Source organism: Melopsittacus undulatus, chromosome 7 (genome assembly GCF_012275295.1).
Source record: "Melopsittacus undulatus isolate bMelUnd1 chromosome 7, bMelUnd1.mat.Z, whole genome shotgun sequence".
Classification (NCBI taxonomy): domain Eukaryota; kingdom Metazoa; phylum Chordata; class Aves; order Psittaciformes; family Psittaculidae; genus Melopsittacus; species Melopsittacus undulatus.
The window spans coordinates 71,774,809-71,795,779 of NC_047533.1; the positions used below are offsets into that span (position 1 = coordinate 71,774,809).

The 20,971-nt window shown below is 41.0% G+C and overlaps 1 protein-coding gene across 5 annotated transcripts in view; it reads left to right on the forward strand.

Annotated features, from left to right (window-relative positions):
• The window catches only part of RUFY3 (RUN and FYVE domain containing 3), a 46,359-nt gene that overhangs the window by 17,329 nt on the left and 8,059 nt on the right, over positions 1-20,971 (forward strand). For 3 of the 5 annotated variants that reach the window (XM_034064419.1, XM_034064420.1, XM_034064422.1), the window contains exons 2-13: positions 7,274-7,447; positions 8,166-8,283; positions 10,159-10,260; positions 11,078-11,201; positions 11,851-11,912; positions 12,970-13,035; positions 13,141-13,210; positions 15,249-15,341; positions 16,054-16,134; positions 16,618-16,785; positions 17,514-17,611; positions 20,815-20,934. In XM_034064419.1, the coding sequence (XP_033920310.1) occupies positions 7,274-7,447; positions 8,166-8,283; positions 10,159-10,260; positions 11,078-11,201; positions 11,851-11,912; positions 12,970-13,035; positions 13,141-13,210; positions 15,249-15,341; positions 16,054-16,134; positions 16,618-16,785; positions 17,514-17,611; positions 20,815-20,934 (1,276 nt within the window). Of the gene's footprint in view, positions 1-7,273; positions 7,448-8,165; positions 8,284-10,158; positions 10,261-11,077; positions 11,202-11,850; positions 11,913-12,969; positions 13,036-13,140; positions 13,211-15,248; positions 15,342-16,053; positions 16,135-16,617; positions 16,786-17,513; positions 17,612-18,446; positions 20,623-20,794; positions 20,935-20,971 lie in introns of those variants that run through there. The other 2 variants (XR_004549836.1, XM_013127380.3) reach the window with 2 other exon arrangements.

The following is a 20,971-nucleotide window of genomic DNA, read 5'->3' on the forward strand; positions in this document are numbered from 1 at the left end:
CTCAGCAGTTTTCGTTTGGAGTCACAGTCATAATCGACTTAAATCTCATTTCAAGCTTCTTTTTAAATGTCCTCAGTATGCCTCTTTCCCAAAAGGTGGTTGCTTTTCATGTGTGGCTGTTTCCCTGTTTGGGGGTTATTTTGGGGCTGGGTAGGAGGAGGAAATTGAAGCAAATGCTGACTTTGTACAAATATGACAACTTTGGTGCTTTGATCTTGCAAAAAAAATAATGCTTTTCTTGCTTCTCAGGATGTGCTTTACAAAAATATTGCTTGTCTTAATGCAGAAAGAAACAAAGCTATAAAAGCTTTACTGAAGCCTACCTTAATCTGACTCTCAAACACCTTGCTGTATTGCTTTGTGCAGACTAAAACCCTTTTGACTTGCAAATCTCTTGCCACTATGAATTAAGACTTGTATTATGCAAATCTCCCTTTCAGTTAGCCTTTTTTTTATACCTTGATTTTGAATCTTTCCTTTAGATCATGGCTTGCATGACATTTTCTTTCTTTTCCTTTCTTTTGGCTGTTTGCAAAGACTCTTGGGAGGATTTGACAGATGTGGTGGAGCAATTGCGTGATGATACTGAAGGTGCGTGCCACGCCAACGTCTTTCAGCTGTTACTTACACTAATGATTGGCTTTTGCCTTATGTACAGTTTGCCAGTGCCAATGGCTGGGGCTTTCTGAACGTGCTTGTCTGGTTGAACCAGGTTCCCAGCCAGAACACGCTGTACTAGTTGCACTCTGTGTGGATGGTTGGTTTCTGCTGTTAGAGTATTAAACAAAATGCCTTTGATCGCTCAAGTCTATGCATTGCTCTTGAAATTGTCTCAATTTACATTTAAAATGGATATTGTGAAGGCTTTTCTTACTTTTATCAGCCCTTTCATGGGTTCCATGTGATCAGTTTTGGCTTCTAAATTCTTATTGATCTCTCTTTTGAAAATATGTGCTTATAATATTGCTTAAAAATATGTTTCAGAAATGTTGGGGTATTGTGGCTTCAAGTAGAGGTAGAAAAAGTGATTCAACAAGGGGCTAATTTACTTATATCAGATGCTTTCTAAGGCAATGATTTTTCTGATCCTGATATAAACGCAACTTAAATGGTTGCAGCAATATACGGAAGCTAAATTGTAAAAGGATATTTCAGAAATCACCCCAAAGCTTTAGATTTTCTGAACTATTTCTATTGATCAACTCCAGACTTTGTAACAGTGACTCTAAAACTTGGAATTGCGAATTTTGATTAAAACTTGCCAAGTACTCCATGAGGTTATTCTTTGATAGTGCTTCATATTTCATAAAAATGGTGAAAAACCCCTATTTTATGAAATAGCTGAATCTCCAATTCGGCATTCACTCAAGTAGATTTGTAATCTGGTGACAAAATCAAACTGTTCATGCCTGGAATGGAAGTGTTTGCAGCACAAAAAGCTAATACACCTTTGGGAGGCAGAGGACTTCTTTTGTGCCTGGAAAGTTTAAGTGCTCATCACTAGGAAGAACATAGATGAGTGTGTAGAAGGATGGTTAGGGTATTTATACAGGCCACATGATTTTAAATGGCTGTCTCAAATTAGAAGCTAAAGATAGGGTTGTTGATGTCTAGAAGATTTATGAGCAGAAGTACTGTTAATCTCACACTGATAATCCTAAAGGAGTAAAGTCAGTTGGTGCATTTCAGCTCTTGTTGCCAATTTGTGCATGGAGTGTTTTCAGAGGTGTTGTGGATTGCAGATACTATGGTGTCACTCTTCTTACCAGTGTTTTACTCAGTTTGATCTAATTCTCACTGGTAGGATGATAACCAAAAGCTGCATTTGTTTCTTTATAGCACAGATAAGCAGTTTAAACATGAGACATGGAAAAGCCAAATAGTGAAATGGAGTGGGTTTATGTTATAGATTCAGGGTTATAAATAGGGTAAAGTATGAGCAACACCATGAAGGATAAATATGTAGCTGTGATTACTACTAGAATGGTAACTGTTAAGGAAGGTAATGCAGCTACGTTTGGGGCTTACTTAAGAAAAAGGCAAAATCAACCATGAAAAAGCAAAATTTGCTTATATTTGGAAACTTGGATGGTTTAGATCTTTTTCAAGAGGGTGTGCTATGCACAAAAATTAGTTTTGATGCATTAACTGCATCTTTGGCTGGTCATATTCTGTGGATGATGCCTTTCTTAACCATTGTGCTTAGTTAAATGCCTGGGCTTAGCCTTGTGGCTTGGTAAACACAGCAGGCTTCTCAACAGAGCCACAACACATGGAGATGTTCTTTCCTGGCACAACAGCTAATTCCCAGCACCTCCAGCACAAGGCACCTCCAAGGCTGTCTTTATGGGGGGGGGGAAAGGGTTGAGAATGTTTCTGTAAGTCATTGTGCAGTTATTTTGTATGTGTTTTGCTGGGGGGGGTGTGGGGTGTGGGATGGATATGTTTGAAATGTGTGTCTTGGCTGTTTGTCCTTCTGTCTTTATTTCCTATGACCATTCTTGTTTTTTGGAACCCCTACATGCTGGTGTGTGTGGGAAATTGGCCTCCTTTGTGGCTGATCAGGGACTGGTAGATGCTTGATGTAGGTTGGGACTTCCCCCTCAAAAGTCAATAGTAAGGACATAATAGCAAGGACAGATGAAGCAGTGGTGAGGCCCTGGCACAGGTCGCCCAGAGAAGCTGTGGCTGCCCCATCCCTGGCAGTGCTCAAAGCCAGGTTGGATGGGGCTTGGAGCAACCTGGTCTAGTAGAAGGTGTCCCTGCCCATGACAAGGCATTGGAACTGGATGAGCTTTAAGGTCCCTTCCAACCCAAACTGTCCTATGGCATGATTCTATGAAAATGCATCTAGTGGGATGCTAGTCCCACTGCTTTCCTCTTTATTAACAGTCCCTCAGAGTAGACAGGTAGAATTTTGAATATAGACACAAAAACTTTGTAGACTTAAACATAAATGTGTAGAAACAGACATGCTTCTGCTTTTCACTTCTGAATAGTCATGTCACTTTTATCAGCCTTGAAGAGAACGTCTGCATGATGCACAGAACATGCATTGCCCCATCCTTGAGGTGGTACTTGGGGGCTTGCATTGCTGGAAGGCAAATGAAGCATTTGGAGCTGAGGGAATGTCAGGAAATAGAAGAAGCTTAAAAAACCATAATGATGTTGAACTCCTGTTTAAATGATGTCCGTCCTTAATTTATCTAGGGATTTGCTTTCCACATTTGTTTGAATTGTACATGTGTTCATGATTTTGTAGTCTGACCAGCTGGAACTAATGTCTTTGCTGATGTGAATTGGCTTAACTGAAACTGTGCCCTGTAGATAGCGGGCTGGTTTGTTTTGAAAGCAAGTCTTTGCCCATTGACATATCTCAGTTAATCTGAAAACAGTGTGAACAGCTTGCAGGATGATATTTCTCTTTCACAGGCAGAAGCAGCCTTTCTAAATTTCAGATGGCTTTGTGCTCTTGATTGAGGATGGAGTCAGTACATGGAGCACCTTGCTCAAATACTACTTCACTGGCATTACTTTGAGCAGATTTGTTCACATTTGCAGTGTTTTGTGACTTTCAGCATTTGATCAAAGTTCTAGTTTTATTCTAGGTTCTTAATACTTTTAGAATAATTTAACAACAGATTACTGTTAGCAGGTGAGAAGTACTCAGACCACAGTTGCAGCTGAACCCTTTGAGATCTGGTTTGGCATTGACTTTTTCCTTGAGCTTGAGGTTCCTAAGTATTTTAGAAACCTGAGACTTTAGTGTTTTAAGGAAATAGGTGAGCTGATTGGTTTACCCTGTCATTTTGGTGGGATGCAATTGCAGTTCAGTCATGATCACTTATATCCCATGTGGTTAGAAAAAACTGTTCTGTAGAAGTTACAGTATCTAAATAGCAAAGTGTCTTGAGAACTTAAGATTCTCAAAGACAAACCACATTGACAGGCTAAGTTTAAGGGCCAAGATTTTACTTCTTAATGTTTTACAAATTTAGCATGTATAGTAAAACACTGGGAAAGGTTTTGGAGTTGAAGGCAGCAAGAGGTAGTTGGGGAAGATCCTGACACAAACAGAGATTCTCAATTGCACATCAGGGTCAGACTTATCAAAGCAAAAAGGGTCTGGTTGAGTTAAAGCTCTTTGGGTAGTGTTATTGTGTAAAAGTCATCTTTGCTTGCTGCTTTAAAGCTGTATATGTTGCAGTGCACATAACAATGATATAAATTAGGATTTATTTTTTGGAATAAATCTTTGTGATTTTATCTTGTTTCATAACTATATAACAGTTATTTGGTTTGCAAGATGACATCTTGGATGAGCTGCATATGCAGAGCACCATCGTTCACAACAGACTAATGAAGTAGAAATCTTTAATTAGTGAATGTGATGATTCTTTAGGCTGTGATTGCATGTTTTAGTCTTAAATGAAAGCATAGCCCTATGTTTTATTAAAGTAGTGATATGCAACAGTCACAGAGCTCTCAGACTCGGGGAAAGCCATGTGCCTTACCTTTAAAAGCATGCCTTTGACCTCAGTGTAGGTCTGTGTGAGGCAGCAGCTCTCCATACTCTTAAGAAATGTGTATGGTTTCCTGTGAGTATGTAATGGAGTAGGACACTGATCCTGAGCAGTATCCTTGGGCTCTGCCATAATTCAGATTAGCTAATAACTGCAGCCAAAGTAATATTTCTATACAAGCAGAGCATTATTTTGTGCCAGTATTTGTCTGCAGTAGAAACAAATGCCACAGTTGTGTTCATGTACTCTTAAAGGACAGCTGTGATAGACATTGTTGGAGGTGTTTGTCATTAGTTTTATCCAGAAGTACACAGGAGAGTGTTTTAATTGCAGGTACAAAAAGCAGGTTTTGCGAATACTACATCTGACTTGCTTTTCCTGAGTCTGTGTTCCTGGTAATGGTGACTGTTAACCTTGCTGGAAATCATAATATGGATTGTAAATCACGGAACAGGTGATCTGCTTAATGTACGTGCCAGATCTGTTGGCTTAAAATAGTGGTAGTTCTGCAAAGGCAATAAAAATCACCCACTAAATGAAATCTTTCTGCAGTCTAGTGCTTCTGTGAGTATTTCATTCTTAAATGAGTACTTCCTAAATGATGAAAATAAGTTGGAATTGCGTAATCTCAGCCTTTTTATAAGATGTGAATCGAGGCAATCAGTGCTTGAAGAGGGTAGTGCAAGTAGAACAAAACTCTTGGGGTGTTCTGATCGCTTTATCCCTCAGCAACGGAAGATTGGATGGAGATACAGGAACAACTGGACTTATTTGGCAGTTCCTTGGACAAGGAGGTGTTTGGCCTGGCACACAGCTAGACTTGTGGCTGTCAACTGGTGGCAGTTCCAGCTGGCATTGCTTAGTGCCATGTGGACTTTCTCCTTCTCCAACAAACATCTCCCCTCCTTGAGCTGCTTAGTGCAGTTCTAGTGGAATTTAGAGCAGGAGACTTCAGGTCCTGCTTTATCCTGGAGGAGAACAGGGTCCATCTCAGCTCTACACCATGGATTTTTTCACAGCCCTCAGCTTCAGTAATGTGTACACGGGTGTTAGTGCTATTGCCACAGTGCTTGGTCTGAGTATCTTTCCAAGTCATCATCAGCATCCCCAATAAAACAGTCTGTCCTCTGGCAGACAGGCCACCCAAAACTAAGTGGCAGTAATGAGACCTTGCCTGCTGTGGAGCCATGGGCACCTGACAGTGCTTCAAAGGCAGATTCAGCACATCCCCCGTTGTTCCAAGGTTTCACAAATGCTGTCTTTCCATTCCCTTTCATGATATCTCAGGTTCTTTGAGGATGTTTGCATTTCTGCTTCAGGAGTTGCTGCTTGTCTCCCAACCCTGAGGTGCCTTTTGGTGTCTCCTTCTGTCTGACATAAGCAGTATCAGTCTAGTTGCTCTTCTTGCCTGTTTTGGATTCAGCCATAGGTTACTGAAATCAAGATGTTACTCCTATCAGCTACAGGCTGTTGGGCCTGCAGTGCTTTTCAAGCTGCAGGAGGTAGTGAAGGTTGGAGGTGGGAACTATGGGAATTTTCATGGCTCTATGAAGTGTTGCTCCTTGCTCTCCTTATGGTTAATGAGTGCTGCCAAGATTCCTCACTGCAGTGGCACTAGGTTTGAGAGGACGAGAAGTTTGTGTTTGAGCAACTGGACTTAGCATCAGCATCATGATGAAGCAGAATGATGACTTCCATCATCAGAACAAGTCCTGTAGGCATCTGCAGTAGTCTCAGGAGAACATATGCCTTGGTGTCTTCTGCTAGGTTGTTGCTTTTGAAATTGCAAGCTATATTTCTTCACAGTTGTGTTGACAAGAGGATGAGAAATGCTAACAATCCAGAAGTAAATGAGTATCTTTCTTGAGGTGTTGGAAATGCACTGATGGTGTTTGGGAAGAGAGGATAGGTGTTGGAATGGGCATGCTGTACAAGTCCTGGAGCAGGAGGCCTGAAGGCCTGGAGTAGATTGCAAAATGGATGTCTGTATTTATTTCATGTGATGAAAAGCAACTAGCAAGTATGAAGTCCTAAATATTTGTACTGTGGTAAAGGAAGAATATAGTCTCAGAGGATCTGTCTTTACTGGGACATAGAATGAGTTGGGACATAGAGTGAGCTGGCAGAGGAGCCATGAAGATCAGCTCCTAATTGTCAGGGATAAAACTCAGTAGTGTTGATAAAATGAAGAGAGAGAGGTGGGAATTGGCTCCATTTTACATCCAAGTTGGAAAAAAGAAATAATGAGAAGGCAAGATGCAAGACTGGGTAGAGATGCATTGCTGGATTAAGTGTGGGTTGATTAATGGTTACCTTTAGGTGGAAGAACAAACACCAAGTTGCGAATTCTTGGGAGTTTATAGTTATTGGACGTAGCTGGGGATTTGAGTGGGAGCAAGTGATAGGCATAACATTAGTAGCATGTCATCAAGATGTAAAGCACAGTATTAATAGCAGCCTTCAAGCTTTTCTGTCTTGAAGATGTAAAGCTTTGGTAGTTATTTGAAGTATTGAGGCACCCTGAATGTGATACATTGCTTATTCCCATGTCGTTGTGGCTTTGGCCAAAAAAATGCTAGTTAAATTTGGGTTTTTTTCTACAAAAGGTCTGAAAAAAGTGCCTCATGTGAAACTCTCACTCCCCCTAAAGATGTCTTCAAAACTGAGGAACAGAAAGAGAGGGATGGGATATCTTATTGTACTAAAAATGGCTTTTGTTACTTGACACTATTTTCCTTTTTCTTTAATAGATCCTAACTATCTCATGGCGAATGAACGCATGAACCTGATGAACATGGCGAAACTGAGTATCAAGGGATTGATTGAATCGGCCCTTAATCTGGGCAGGACACTGGACTCCGACTACGCACCTCTCCAGCAGTTTTTCGTTGTGATGGAACATTGCCTTAAACATGGCCTGAAAGGTAAGATGCTGGAGAGGAGTCCTCCAGGCTGTTTGTCAGAGCGTAGGAGTGAGCAAGAGAAATCTAAGATCTATTTGGGGATCTGCAGTAGGCTAAGGAGGGGTGGACCAGGGTCACCGCTGTGGTCACAGTTGACTTGTGAGGCCATAGGAAGGGATGGAAATCCCCCCAAGGTATAACACTGCAGGTGAAAAGCTCACAGTTGTTGCCGGAGCTTGCCATTTTTAAACCAGCTTTTCTGGTGATTTGAGTACAGCTAAGTTATCAGTGATAAAATTAGCTCCTCAGCAACCTCATGGCTCCCTTTTTGTCTGTGGAGAAGGAGCAGGTTCCAAGTGGTGGTGTGGTCCTTCTCCCTGTAAGGTGATGGTCAGTGAGAGAAAATGACTGTGCACACATCAGGTGTGATGTAGAGAGAGTGACAACACCCTAGAAGAAGTTCTGACCTCTGGCAGTGAGTCTGAGTTGCTGGATTTCACTGGATGTTGTTGTTTTGGCACGTTGGGATGTGTGGACTGTTTTCTGGCATCTGTTTCGAGCTCCTGTTGCGTTATTTGAATGACACCAGTAATTGTCACACTTGGGCAAAGGAAGTCGTCTTTGGTACTTGCTGCCTGCAGCAGCAGGCCCAGAAGAACCTTTCTGGCAGTCTTTGTCTACTGTTTCTTTACTTCTGACCATGCCTAATGGGCTCTTTTTAAATCATCTTCTCTTATAGCCAAAAAGACTTTTCTTGGGCAAAACAAGTCATTTTGGGGACCTCTAGAACTAGTAGAAAAACTTGTTCCTGAGGCTGCAGAGATAACAGCAAGCGTTAAGGATCTCCCAGGGCTGAAGTAAGTACAGTCTTTTACTGCACAAGTACATAATATGTTACTTTATTGTATGTGGGATCCTGAAGAAGAGAAGGAAGTGTGAAGATAATCTTCAGGAATAATCCTGCCACCTTGGGCTGATAAAAATAGATCATTACTCTCTTTTTCTTAATCGAGGATCTGCAGAAGGAGAACATAGGATATACTCCTTCAATGGCTTCTTATGGGCAGTAGTGCATTTATGGACAGTAGTGCATTTATGGACAATAGTTCATTTATTAGTAGCACTGAAGCGGTGACCATGAGTCTTAGGGCTTGGAACACCCTTTACTGACTTTTTCTGAAGTCACACTGAAGAGGAAGGGAATTAGGAGGAAGGTGATTACAGGTTAAATCGTACTGAGGCTGATAGAGTAATTTTCCTTCTAAATAAATTCAGGTAAACTTGTAACATTTGTGTGAAATTGAAGCTCAGTACGAAGTTGGACAAGATACTAGCTTGGGTTAAAGAGGGGAGTTAAAAAAACACCGAAAACATATATTGCTTTTAAAAATTCCATAGTCATTCCAGACATCAGATTCAGGTTTGATTATTCCCATGCTAAAAAAGAAACTGTAAGAGGCTTTCAGCCTGGGAATAGAAAAAAGATGCAAGGAAGCTTTTGTATGAGCAGCAGGGCTAAGGTTAAATCTTCTTTGGTGAAAGAAGAGATGAATAGATTCAATAACAGCCTTTTTCGGGTTTGTATTTAGCCATGTGCATATGGACAAGTGCTTTTACTGGAGATCTGTGCAAGACTCTTCCTGGCACAGCTAACAGGACCAGTGTGCAGTGCCAGTAGTGTTGTGCCAGAACTCCTGTACCTTTTCCTATTGTAAAGGAATATTAAAATATGAAACAAAATGAAATAAAGAACAGTTTTAGAATTAAGTGTTGAAACCTTGGATTCATACTAACCCTTGGGAAATGTCATGTTTTAGTGAGGTCAAGAATGGGGAGTAATAAAGATGACTTTCATGGGCAGTGGCTGCTTATTCCAATTAAGGTTAGAAAATGAAGTGCCCCATATGCTCTTTGATATAAGACAGTTGACTGATGTCTGGAGGTAGAGAAGAAATTTCCTTCTGATCAGTATATTGCTCAATGTGGCAGGTTTACACCTTCCTTTGGAGTAACTGGTGCTGGCTTCTGGCTGGGGTAGATGAGCCAGAGCTGTGATGCAGCATATCAGTTGTATTTTTAAAGCTGTATGCTTCAGATTGCCAGAAGAAACAGAGGGAAGGACTGTGGCTGTAACCCATTGCATCCTGTGAGCATGTTAACAAGCAAACTAGTTGAAGAGAACAGTACTGAAGTTGTGTTTGCCATTGTCTTTGTGGATTCTCACTCAACTGAATACCTCCCTGAATGAGTGACGCTTGGGCATCTGTGATGAACTGAAGTATACCCGTTAGTCTGACTTGCCTTGTGCAAAGCTGATTTTGAATTGGAAGGCAATGTGTTGAAGCAGTTGATCTCTGTCTGTGTAGTAACATCCAGCAGGGTTAAGTCAGGGAAATATTTTTAGTATAACAAAAAATGCAGAATTACTTGTGAGAGAAAAGTGATTGCTTAAAGTATTTTGTAACTGTTTGCATTTAAATACCTTGTATTTCCTGGTTTTCATGGAATCTCAGGCTATTTTGGTTGGAAGGGACCTTGAAGCTCATCCAGTTCCAACCCCCTGCCATGGGCAGGGACACCTTTCACTAGACCAGGTTGCTCAAAGCCCCATCCATTCATCAGTGCCAGCTCTCTTTGAGATATGGATCCTTGAGATAGAAGGGGATTATTAGAGCTGTTTGTGAATGTACATTGCAGTATGCCTGTAACTGTTTTGTTTCTGGTGTTTGTAGGACACCTGTGGGTAGAGGAAGAGCTTGGCTTCGCTTGGCTCTGATGCAGAAGAAGCTTTCTGAATACATGAAAGCCTTGATAAACAGAAAGGATCTTCTCAGGTGAGTGCTGAGCTCATCCTCAGATTAGGTTATGTGCACCTCTGTCTCCTTGTAAGATCTGTATGAACTTCTACACCCAAACGTTAAAGTATGTGTGTACTTTTTGTGAGAAATGTTAATGTTTGTGACATGCAAACCGTCTTCTGGAGGATTAAGAAAGTGCAGTATTTGTTCTTAATTCAGAAGCTGCTAATTCTCCACTTTGTCTCAAATATTCATTAGAATAAACACAAATTTTTGGCTACAAAGAGATTATTTAGGTGAGATACAGATACAGAAGAGATAAGGATTTAATAAATATGTTGGGTGCTCCTTGACTCAAACCAGTAGGTGTTTGTTGGCTGTCCATGTAAATCCATACCTGACTTGAGGTTAGAAAGGACAGCTTGGTATTGTCTACTGGAAAATGTGGCAGTGGCTTGTGTTAATCACAATAGTAATAGAGGAAAAGAAGGGTGCTACTTAACTCTGGTATTAGGCCCCACTCTTAAATCTTCAATGTGCTGTGCCATTACTCCACAGCCGTGCTTACTTTCCACCACATTTCAGTGGTGAGGAACCAGATCTTCTACTCACTGGGTCTTTGCCTTGCCTAAAACCTTAATCTGCTTAGAGATATGTTCAGTCAGAGCAAAATTACATGGACAGTACGTAGAAGTACGTTTCTGTGTGGACAGCATGCCACAGCCTGGGTTTTTGTTGAGGCTGAGCTTGCATTGTGTCTGAAATAGAAGGGATCCATCCCGTGCCAATTGACATATTTTTAGTTGACTTTTAAAGATTCAACACTTGTCTTCTCTTGCTGTGCGTCATGCAGTGAATTTTATGAGCCTAATGCACTGATGATGGAAGAAGAAGGTGCGATCATTGCTGGCCTCCTAGTAGGTTTGAACGTCATCGATGCCAACTTCTGCATGAAGGGTGAAGACCTGGACTCACAGGTATTTGGTATTCAGTTAATGTGGGTTTTTTCTGCTCATTGGAATTGGAAGAATTTTGCATTGTAGAGGACTTTAATCAACTGAGGTGTAAGTTTGCTACTAAATGCAATGCAAGGCTAATATAAGCTTGTTACTCTGAGTGTGCTGGTGGCACTGAGCTCAGAGACTCAAAGTTTTGGTTTGCACTTTGCTGTTATGCTTTGCTGTGGTCTGCACACAGGTCACCGTGGAGTGAAATGCAGTAAATGAAAAAGGAGGTGAAAATGGGCAAGGACGTGGCTAAAATAAGGGGAGAAATGGATAGAACTGTTAATTCACTTATGCTGTGTGATGAAGTCATTGTAGCTGTTAAAAGAAAATCAGCCTGTGTGCACTTATGTTCAAGCTTGCATAAGCAGTGTACGTACAGATAGGATGATGGTAATGACTTATTCTTATGACCTAAGACTTGCAGCTTGTCCTAGGATAGTTTTGCTTGAAATAAGCCATGTTTTCATTCATTTTGGATAGATAACTGGTGTAATGAGTCCTTGTTGTAATACATCATGTATCGATGTCCTAACTGAATGACTTAAAACTTTCCCAGCTACAGACAGTGTTTAGTCTTAGAAAAAGTGTTTAATGTTAAATGCATTTTTTTTACCTTTAGGTTGGGGTTATTGATTTCTCAATGTATTTGAAAGATGGGAACAGCACAAAAGGCAGCGAAGGGTAGGTACCTACACAGTTGTCCTGTTTCTTACCTCTTGGTAACTTGTATTCAAGTATTCCAGGTTGCCCTGCAAGCTGTTATGGTTTTAATTAAAAAGCTACGTAGGCTGAATTGTTGTTCTATGATAAACCATAATATATTAATAAGATACTGTAAATGTTGAGAGGGGGCAGAGGAAAAGTAAATTCTCCTAGGAATTCTGTGTTCTTCCTTAACTGGCAATTGAAGTTAAAAATGTTCTAAGAGTGAATAAGGACTGCCCTTCTTTAAAGCCTTTTTGGTAGGCAGCTTAGTAGCCCTTGTCCCTTGTGTGGCTAGCAGGTAGGTATTTTTGGCACCAGAATATCCTCAGAAAAAAGAATAATTCCCCAGTCAGATAAGACCATAACTAATAATAGCCTAAAGTACTTGTGCCACCATATCCAAATGGGCTGTGCAGGTGGCTGGAAAACAAAGTGCAGGCACACTGACATATGGATCAGGTGTTGGGGTTTTCTGAGCTTCTTTGAGAGTATTCCTTCCTTCTAAGAAAGTCCTTAAATTCAGGTATGTATTTAATAATTATCCTTCAGGATCAGGTGTTTTGTTTGCATATATTTTATCTGTAGTTTTTAGAACATGCTTTTCTATAGATAAGATTTCCTGCTAGAAGTGGATGCAAAACGTGTTTGACATTTGGATTTTGGTGGGATGACTCTTGGACTCCTGTCCAGTATCAGAGTAGTTCGGAACCCTTTTTTTTTGGTCTTTGAAATAATGCTGTGCTCTTTGAAATGCCATCTGCTTTAATCATTCTGGTTGGTGTGTCACCTGAGTGTAGTCCAGGTGAGTGTAGCAGTTGCAGCTTCTGAGAAGTCAGGGAACAGTGACTGATAAAGGCATAGACTGTAACTTGACTTTGCTGTTTCGTATTCATCCTATAGTCCATTGAGACCTAGGGTCTTGGCACATTCTGGAGAGATATATAGATGGCAATATTTCCTCTTTGACCTATAACAGTGTCTCTTAGTTCCTTGAATCCAAATGATTGAGCTGAATGGTGTTTCTTCTTTCCAGAGATGGTCAGATAACTGCTATTTTGGATCAGAAAAACTATGTAGAAGAACTCAATAGGCATTTAAGGTAAGATGTGATTTATTTATTCTTTATTATCTAGTGTAACAAGATAGAAACCAGGATTTTTAAAAAGCAGGAATTACTGTAGGGCTTTTGTTTTCTCTTCAACAGTGCTACAGTAAACAACCTGCAGGCCAAGGTGGATGCCTTAGAAAAATCCAACACTAAACTGACCGAGGAGGTAAGTGTAATAGGAAATAATTTGATGTTTTGCCCTCTTGGAATTGGGTTTAAAAAGGTGATGGAGGAGTTATTTTTGGATGTCTGTTGTGTGTAATGATGAGTATTTAACAATGAACCTGGAATAACTGACCTGCTGAAGAATTGCACTGGCTGTTGCTGTAAAATGTGAGGTGGAAAATCAACTGAATGTTGATGTTAGAAAACGCAAAAGCTGCTGAATGCACTTGATCACTCTGAAGTCTTTGTATGCTTTCTGATATTTGGAAAATATCTTAGAATAAGTTGTATGGTGCTTGTAGTTTCAAATGCCCTTCAGCTGATGCAGGTTATGGGAGGTCCAGCCATGACAAAGACATTTTTAAATGTCTGTTTTGATGGTGCAGAAATTCACTACAATGGAAAGATAATAATTGAAATGTTTCAGTAATTTTCTCTGGCCTGTCACAATTTGCAAGAAATAAAGGAAAAATAACTATTAGGGATGAAACATTTTTCAGTCTGAGAAATGGTTGGTACCTGAATCAGAGCTCCAACCTGTATCTTTAAATGGGTATTGCAGTTCATTAATAATGGCATAAATGTAATAAAATATTTTGGGGTCAGTTCCCTGACAAATGGGTGATAAGAGGTCTCATCCTAATGGATGTACAGTATCTCTGTCCCCATGTCACTTAGCTGAGTAGAATGACTTTGATTGGGATGTCTCAGTGCTCTTGCAGAACAAATAGGAAATAGAAATTCTTTTTTGCTTGTTCATCCTCATTAAGAGGTCTGTGTGTCTGGTTATTGAGCTGTTACTCTAATGGATGTATTCCAGACAATGAGAAGCTTTAGTGATGGAAATTACTGTATCCACTCTTGCAGTTAAGGAGCAAGAAATGCTTTTTACAATTAAAATGTTCTTTTAGTTCTAAACATGTGGTCTGCAGTAGAGGCTGCCTTTCTCAGTGCTACTGTAAGTGGATTTTGATTCATCACCTGCAGAGTATGGATGCTGTGCCAATTAGGGATTGTACCCATGAGAGTAATTTCAGTGCTGACTGAAGTGGTGTTTGATTTTTAATGATTTACTTGTTTGCATCTCAGTGAAGTCTGCACACTGTTCAAAGTAAGAATATAAGTGACACTGGAACACACTGTGCCAGCCCAGGGGTGTTTGCAGGATGTAGTTAATGAACTGTGCCACATGTAACATCAATTTGTGCATTTTTGGCTTGAGCTGTACCAAAGACTCAGGCTTTTATCAGGGTGATTTCTGTTTGGGTTTGTCACTTAATAACATGGCTGATGTCTTGGAATGTCACTGAGGTTTTCTAGTGTGCAAGGCTGACGTAAATTGTGATTTACAAAGTCAGGAGGAGTTTTCTGAAGTTATTTTGGCCTTTGAACACATGCTGTTAGTCTGCAGAGACGTCTCCATTGGGAATTCCTCTGAGGTACATGTGCTGTCTCCTATGGGTGGCCTGTGCTGTTGATCCTCCATTTCCAGTCAAATCTTCCTCGTCTGGTGAGATTCTCACTGTGCTTCTCCTGCCCAAATACTTGAGCATCTTACATCTCAGATGCTCTGCCTAGCAGTGTACCCAGACCACTGAAGCTTTAGCAAACTCACACAAGCATTTCTTCCTGGTAGCAGATTTTGGTTGCTAGAAGTGGCGAAATTTAGCTGCTCTGTGCTCACATTTTTCCATCTTGTTATCTTTGGCAAGGGAAGGGAATGGAGTGAGGATTTCGGTTGAGTTGCACTAACCACATGGTACACCAAGTCTAGCAGGTAGAATCCTCAAGAAGTCAGTAATTTTACTGGAAGACAGGAACCAAAATAGGTTAGGAAGTCTCTGTTTTGGCTAATATTAAAAATCCATCACACTGGCACTAACTGATGGTTTTGGTTTTTCTAGTAGCCCTTCTCTCTTTTTAGAGGCCAGGTTGTCTTTAGCCACCCCAAATATGGAAGAAGATGGGTCTAAAGAGGAGAAAAAAACTATGGCCAAGTATGTTTGTGATACATCACTGTTGTTCTGTTTTGTTCACAGCTTGCAGTTGCAAACAACAGGATTATTACACTGCAAGAGGAGATGGAACGGGTTAAAGAAGAAAGCTCTTACATCTTAGAATCCAGTCGTAAGGTTGGTGTGTGTGTGTGAATGATTTACTGACTCTTTGGGGCAGCTTCCACCCAGGTTGAACATGCAGTCCATGTTTGAAAGAGACTTTATTTCCTTATGTATCTCACACAAAAAAAATGCAATAGATAAGCATGACTGCAGGTGGATCCTCATGGAGGGTAACAGATGGATCCTGGCTACAGTAAATCCTGCCTGGCCATAGCTGATTAAAGCATGAGCATGTGCAGAGCTGAGAGCTCACACAGCATGTTCATGGCTTGCACGGCAAGGTGTTGGAGGGGACAGGAGGAAGAATAATTTGTTGAGAGGCTGGCAGAACAATTTGGACGTAGGAGTTGTGCTGCTTTTTTGGCCTGAAATACAACCGTCTTCAGAAATCAAGCGGCAGGATCTCTAGTAACTATGGCAGAATCAGGTTTTAATTCTAAAACCCCCAAGATCGTTTCCTTAGGATTTGTAACCATCTATAATATACTGTGAAAGTTCTGAAAATAGACAGTGTCTGTTTAATTCATATCCATTGAAGTGCATGGAGCACTTGGGGAGACAGGGAAGTAGAATAACCTCCCATGGAAGCTGCATGCTGAATGGAGCTCTGATTTTTAATAGTTGCAGAATTCATTGTCCAAGTGGTGGGAAAAGCAAATAATCAGCAAATGTGAGGGTTAGTAGTATATAATAACAAGCTAATTGGGTGTCTTGATTAATTTAGGTCACTAAAGACAGAACTGCTGATGGACATGCACTGACTGAGGCACGAAAACAGTTAAAGGAGGAGACTCAGCTGCGGCTGGTAAGGGCTGTGTGAGCTGGGAGCTTGTGATAAATGGCTTTTTCACCTAATAACTCCATGTCAGACAATCAGTTTTGACAGTGTTTGACCAGTTTTGGGTTTTTTTTCATTCTCATCTTCCTGCTTCATTTTGTGGCTCTGTTGATCAGTTTAGGACTGTTTCTCAAGATGAGCAGTGCAGTTGCCTTTCTGGGTCCGATGCATCCCCCTTGCCCCATCCCTGGCAGTGTTCAAGGCCAGGTTGGACAGGGCTTTGAGCAACATGGTATAGTGGAAGGTGTCCCTGCCCATGATGGGGTTGGAACTGCATGAGCTTTAAGGTCCCTTCCAACCCAAACCATTCTGTGATTCTAAGAATATTGCTATTAACTGAACTGTTACTCCATATCGTATGTTCAGCTAGTGGGGAGAAAAATGCCTGAGCAGGATGCTTTTAGGAATTCAAGTTTTCCAGCTTGATGCTGCCTGATCTGTATGTTCCAGGATGTGGAGAAAGAGCTGGAGGCACAGATTGGGATGCGGCAGGAGATGGAGCTAGCCATGAAGATGCTGGAGAAAGATGTTTGCGAGAAGCAGGATGCGCTGGTGGCGCTCAGGCAGCAGCTGGATGATCTCAGGGCCCTAAAGCATGAACTGTCTTTCAAGCTGCAGGTAGGAAAATAATTCAGTCAAATTCTGGATAAAAGTGATGGCTTTTCTTCTTCTTGCCCCTCTCTATTTAAAAAGTGCAGTGCGTGGGTTACAGGGTTACAGGCTGGACAGCATACTTCTGTCTTGATGCAAGAAAGCTCAAGTGTTTGAGGTGGAGGTTGAGGGAAAATGCAGTTTCTTCTGAAGAAAGACTCACTGTTATCTGGAAATATATGTGTGTGACTGGAGAAAGTACCTTCTGTGGTTCTATAGTATGAAAACTGAGCCATGGTAGCTTCTGTTCCAGTACAATTCAGTATTGAAGGTGTATGGTGTATTACATACATTACTGAGTGATGGAAAAGCAGACTCTTATGACAAAGAGCAACACAAAATACTCAGAAAGAAATCCCCAAATAAACTTTAGGACAGGAAAGAGTGCTTCTGCTTTCCTTGAGCCAGTCATTCTCTGCAAAGCAGTTGTATGATATTAGCAGGAACCACATTAATATTTGTTGTACAGGAAGCTTCATTAATGATGGTATTGCCTTTTTGTAGGGCCCAGCTGTGGCCTGCTCCGACATGGCAAGATATTTGTCCTTGCAGTATTGACCTGGCCTTTGCTTTTTGAGCACCTTTTCCTACCTCTTTGGCTTCTATCCCTTTGGTTTCATTTGCCACATGATTTATGGTGGCCTATTTTGGTTTTACTGCTACTTACAAAAGCCCCACAATGCTACTTCTTGCAGAGTTCAGACATGGGAGTGAAACAGAAGAGTGAGTTAAACAGTCGCTTGGAAGAAAAAACAAATCAGATGGCTGCCACCATCAAACAGCTTGAACAAAGGTAAAAAATGAAGCTTTGACAATTACAAAAGCATGTGTATATTCTGATGGGAATGTCCTGCAGACCCTGCATGGAAGTGCTCTGCTCAGACAGTGATGAACAGAGCTACATGATGAGAGCTCTGGTTTTTGAGATGCTGTTCGGAGTGTCTTGCATGCTCTGGAGGGCTTGCAGTAGAAAAGAAAAGTAGTAATGAACACAGCAGCTTTGTTTATCTGCATCAGCTGCCCTTTTGTATGTTGTTCAGCCATTACAAGTCAATCACTGTCTCTTGTAGCACTGATAAAAAATAGAAATAGGAACTTGGAGAAGTTCTTGACTGTTAATGGCAGTATTAAAGAGGGAGGAGGAAGGAGGAGCAGCAGAAGCCAGGCTTGGAGGTACCTTGGTTATTCCACATCTCTCTGCTGCTCTTCGGAAAAAATACCCCCAACCTGAAGCATTCTCTTTATGAGAAATCAGATTGATTTGAGAAGAAGCAATGCTCATTTTCCCTTGTTGTCCTGTTCCTGAAGCCGAGCTTTGGCCAGAGGTTCAGAACTTCACTCTCTGGGAATTTCATTGACTGTTGCACTAGTGCCAAGAAAACTGTAGCTCTCAGGAGCATGTGGTGCCTGGGACTTAGTTAACGAGTAGGTCAATTGCACTAAATTAACATTCTCATTTCAGGGATTGTATTTTGAGTGGTTCTTTATAGAAAGTTCATCTTGTTTGTAGAAAATGTGTATTTTAAAATGTTTTATTACACCTACTCAGCTAATTTATCTGCTCTCTTTCTCTTGCTGTTCTTATTTTCCTTTGTTATCATCACCCTCATTCTGACTTACTTAAACAGTGAAAAGGATTTGGTGAAACAGGCAAAAACCTTAAATAGTGCAGCAAACAAACTGATCCAGAAGCATCATTAGACATTTTTATGTCTGGTCACCTCACAGCTCTGACATCAGAACTCCTTTATGAGGGGAGAACTTGCAAATTGCTAAAAGCAACTGTTAAAATGTTAATTGTCACCTAAAGTTGGTTTGGAATTTGCTGAATTTTTAAAATCAGTGAGTTTTTCTTCAGAGATTTAGAGTCGGGTATAAAAATCCCTAACTTTGCCCTTTAAACCGTGTTAAAGTACCAATGAGTTGGCCAATAAACACACCAGGAAAGCATAAGGAATGGGAGATCTGTGGCTCTGTACGCCCTGGTGATGCATACTGTATAGAGCAGCACAAGTCTTCAACCATTACGGATCCTAGGCGTGTTGGTCAAGCCACTGTCAGATTGGCCAGCTCTGGGAAGTCAAATAGTTTTCTGTGTTCCCCTTTTTGTGCAGTAGATGACAAAAATGCATCCCTGGAAGTTGTTGAAAGTAGTTGTGTGCGTAGCCCAAGCCGTTCCCTGTTCACTTCTGTTGTGTGGGTTCAGCCCCAAGTCCGAGATGCAATCGATCATCACCGTGAAGACCAGCCCTCTTGTAAACAAGACTGCTTGCAACGATTTTGCCTTAGTGACTTGGTGGGAGGGTGGGGACTTCTCCTTATTCCTTTAAACTTCATGTGTCCAGAATTAGTAGCTAGGTGTCTTAGAGTAACATGATAGAGTGGTAAGTTCAGTGGAAACCTCCTTATCTTTGCATTGCCTTGCCTTCTACCTCTGCCATGAATCCTGCTAGATGTGCATTGAGGTTCTTCCCAACCAAAGGAAGCCGAGGAGAGGTGTTCTGTTAGGTCCTTCCTCTCCCTAGGAAGGGAAGTCATATGTTCAATAACAAAAATCTGATCTTATTCTAGTGTTTAAAAGAAACAGAAGCATAAAATAAAAATAGAAGAAAGGAACAAAATGTGCAATGGTGAGGAGCGGAAATGGGAATTTGGTCCTTGACCCTTCCTTGTCTGAGTAGCTAGTGGTTAAAAAGGAAGAGTTACATTTAACTATCACACTTCTTTCGTTTGCTTGGGGAGATTTTCTTGCTCAATCCGAATGGAATTTGCTCATGGAAGAACAGCTAAAGCTTGGGAATCAGCTCTTGATAGGAAAAAGAATTGCCAGCTTAACACCCCAGTGTAAAATTTTAAGTAACTGTAGCTGGGAGTAATAATTCTCCTGCATGGGGCCACAGAAGTTCACCATGCTGGCCTGCCACAGGCCTTAGGCTCTAAGTGCTCCTTGAGATCATTTTTTGCTTTCAAGAAGATCACATTGGGGGGGTTCTGTGTTGAATAAGGGGTTTTTGCTCTGGTGAGATTCCTGTCAAAATTCTTTGATGCCAGTTCTCCCTTTTTTCTGTGGGATAGTGCTCTTTGGGGTACTAGGTGGCAGATGTAACTGAAACACAACTGGAGAAAGAAGCCCTGTTGATGCTCACTAGGTATGTTTGAAATCAGTGAGGCTCAGCCTAGTCCTACTGTACATAAGTGTGTGCCCTCACTTGGCTTATTTAATGGACTCGTGCACACAAGCAGACTTGGAGACCCCATTTGAAATCTCTATGTGATGCCCAAGTAGTGTGCTTGGAAATATAAAATTAACCTTTAATAACTAGAAACTCATTTTAACTACCTGGAGAATAATAAAATAATATTTAAAAGGTGGAAGCTTTCATCAGGGTATCCAAGTAGCTGATGAGAGCAGATAACTCCCCTGCTCTTCCCCAGATGTCTTCTGTGGAATTAAGGGGTTGTGCTGGGTTTGTTTGTTGTCACAATAATGCTTAAATAAGGCAGAATTAAGGATCTGGCCTTTTCTGGTGTCAGGCCCAGAGTGGAAGTGCTTTGGTATCCTAACGCCTTGTGTCAGTCCATGGAAGAGACCAGGAAAATGCACTAATTCTCAATAGAGTAGCTAACCTATGTTGCAAGTTCCAGTTACACGTGTAGAGCTGAAATGTAACGTACATTAAAATCAAACTGGACTTAAACTTCTGTGTACTTGAGGTTTGCTTTGAATCTGGATAAAAGTGATGTTTTATGTTTTTCATCTAATGGCTGTAAACTGTAGTAATAGAATAAAAACTATTGAAAATCAGAGCTTCTGCCTGGTTCACCTACGTTTTACTTTAAAATATCTTCCTCCTTCCCATTGATTTTACCATTCCTTTCTTTTCTTTTCTTTTGGCTTTACCTTTTCACTGGATGTTTTATTTGTTGGTTAAACTCAGTCTTCCTCCCCACCATGGCTTTTGTTTTTTATCACAAGTTCATGTGGCTCAAATCCAGATTGCGACAGTCAGAGAAGGACCGTCAGTTGGCCGAGCAAGACAACCGCCTCTTCAAGCAGGAGTTTGGGGACAAAATCAACAGCCTCCAGCTCGAAGTGGACGAGCTCTCCAGGCAGCGGTGAAGAGACCCTTTTCCAACCTCTTTTCTGGGCTGT